General features: G+C 43.7%; 1 protein-coding gene across 1 annotated transcript; it reads right to left on the minus strand.

The window, feature by feature from the left end:
- Window positions 1-608: 608 nt before the first annotated feature.
- Window positions 609-1,556, minus strand: LOC138835557 (olfactory receptor 2G3-like). Its single transcript, XM_070034044.1, has one exon. It carries the CDS (start codon window positions 1,554-1,556, stop codon window positions 609-611), a length of 948 nt encoding a protein of 315 aa, XP_069890145.1.
- Between the last annotated feature and the right edge of the window lie 808 nt (window positions 1,557-2,364).

Raw genomic sequence — 2,364 nt, forward strand, 5'->3', positions numbered from 1 at the left:
GCAGGCCCTGAGTTCAAGCCCCAAGAGCGGAAAAAAATACTACAAAAAACAAAAACAAAAAGTTTTGCTGATGGTGAGACAAAAACAAGGGGGAAACGATGCAAAAGCAATATACACAAGACAATATGTTGGAAATGATCTGTACAACTTCGGAGGATTGGGGGGAGAAAAATGAGGGAAGGGGTAACAAGTTTGACAAGACATGTACTTATTATCTTACTTATGTAACTGTAACCCTTCTTTACATCACTTTGACAAAAAAAATTTAAAAAAAAAAAAGCTTTTGCTGCAGTCTGCTGCAGTTTCTCAGCAAGTTTCTTTGCAAGGCAGTCAGTAAACAGGAAAAGTTACAGGAAGAAGAAAAAAGATCTTTGAAATAGATGACATTAATTACCACCCTATTGACCATGCTGCCAATTTTATTTATAGAGAGCGAGAAATTTGGGAAAGGACAAAAAATAGTTTCATGGAAGGATGAAAACAATGATAGAACTTTTCAGTAAACAAACCATTCATCAATATGGTTGACCTTCAAAGCTGGAGACTCTGTTCTAGGAACAAATGAATATTCATTTGGATAAGCATACACTGGGGTGTGCACAGACAGGTCACGGGACTTTGAAAAGTTTCCCCCAACTCTGGAATTGTAGGATCCTCTTCCATGCTGCCTTCACATCCTTGTTTCTCAAAGTGTAGATGAGTGGGTTGAGTAGTGGGGTGATAATACAGTAGAAAAAGGACAGGAACTTGGCTTGGGAACTTTTGGATGGAGATAGAAGGTACAAGTAGATACCTGGCCCAAAGTACATGGTGACAACCACCAAGTGTGAGCTGCAGGTGCTGAGTGCCTTGTGCCTTCCCTCAGTTGACGATAATTTCAGCACAGCCCTAGCAATGAGGGTGTAGGAGATGAGTACAATGACAGGGGCCACCATTCCAAAAGGAATGGCTACCAGTGTCAGCGATAGGTTGATAACAGTAGTGTCACCACATGCCAATTTGATCAGAGCTGGTACTTCACAGAAGAAGTGGTCTAGGATGTGATGCCCACAGAGAGGAAGCTGGAGGGTGAGTGTAGCTTGAAGCAGGGAATTGACCAAGCCACTGAACCAGGACACAGCTACCAGCCATACACATACCCAGGGATGCATGATCAGACTGTACCTGAGAGGCCGGCAGATTGCCACGTAACGATCATAGGCCATCACTGCCAACAGGGCACATTCAGTACAGCTGGTACAGCTGAAAACATAGACCTGTGTGGTGCAGCCCCAGGAAGCAATTGTCTTCTCTGGACCCCAGAGGTTGGCCAGCAGTTGTGGCGCAATGTTGCAGCTGATGCATAGGTCCAGCAGAGACAGGTGGTCCAGGAAGAAGTACATGGGTGTCTGGAGTCTGGGTTCCACCATGGAGAGGAAGATGATGGAGCTATTGCCTATGAGGGTGAGAAGATAGGAGACCAGGACCACCGCAAACAGGGGGATCTGTAGCCATGGATATTCTGAGAAGCCCAACAGGACAAATGTGTTGGGGAAACTCACATTTCCTCCTGCCATGGCTTTGTCCTGAAAGGAAAGACACAAATTTTGAAGACAAATATGACTTTTCCTTTTGTAATAACTCCAAGGCAACATTTGAACCTTCCACTAAGTTGGTAGGATAATTGGTATGTTTTTTCACAAGCACCTGACTCTGAATAACTTTCTTCTAGGAAGTGGATTTAATTAACTGCTGTATGCCTGTAATTCTAGCTACTCAGGGGCCTGAGATCCAACGATTGAAAGGTTGAAAGCCCCCCTGGGCAGGAAAGTATGAGACTCTTATCTTTAATTAACCCATTCAGCTGGAATTGGAGATTGGCTCAAGTGTAGAGCCTAGCCTTGAGGAAAAATAGCTCAAAGACAGTGTCCAGGCCTTGAGTTCAAGGCCCAGGGCTGGCACAAAGATAAATATACCCAGCAATAAATTAGCTAGAAATTTGCAGTTATGAGAAATTATAAATAGAACGTAGTCATCTCCAGTATGTGTGATTATTTGAAAAACTCCTTCTCCTCTTCCTCATTTCTTCCTCATTTCTTTCTCTCTCTCTCTCTCTCTCTCTCTCTCTCTCTCTATCTATCTATCTATCTCTCTCTCTCTCTCTCTCTCTCTCTCTCTCTCTCTCTCTCTCTCTCTCTCTCTCTCTCTCTCTCTCTCTCTCACTTGCTCGCTCGCTCTCTTTTCTCTTAGTTAATGGGGTTCTAATTCAAAACCTTGTGTTTTCCAGGCAGGTGCCACAGCCACAGACTCCATGTTTCATTCTCAAGATTGCACATGTGTTGTGACTCTCCCACATTTTCAACAACACTTGCTATTTTCTGGGGG

The sequence above is a fragment of the Dipodomys merriami genome, unplaced genomic scaffold, assembly GCF_024711535.1.
Source record: "Dipodomys merriami isolate MVZ:Mamm:240054 unplaced genomic scaffold, mDipMer1.0.p SCAF_24, whole genome shotgun sequence".
NCBI classification, from domain to species: Eukaryota; Metazoa; Chordata; class Mammalia; order Rodentia; family Heteromyidae; genus Dipodomys; species Dipodomys merriami.

Coding starts and splice junctions, on each gene's coding strand:
- LOC138835557 (XM_070034044.1), bottom strand. CDS start 1,556: ATGGCAGGAGGAAATGTGAGTTTCCCCAACACATTTGTCCTGTTGGGC.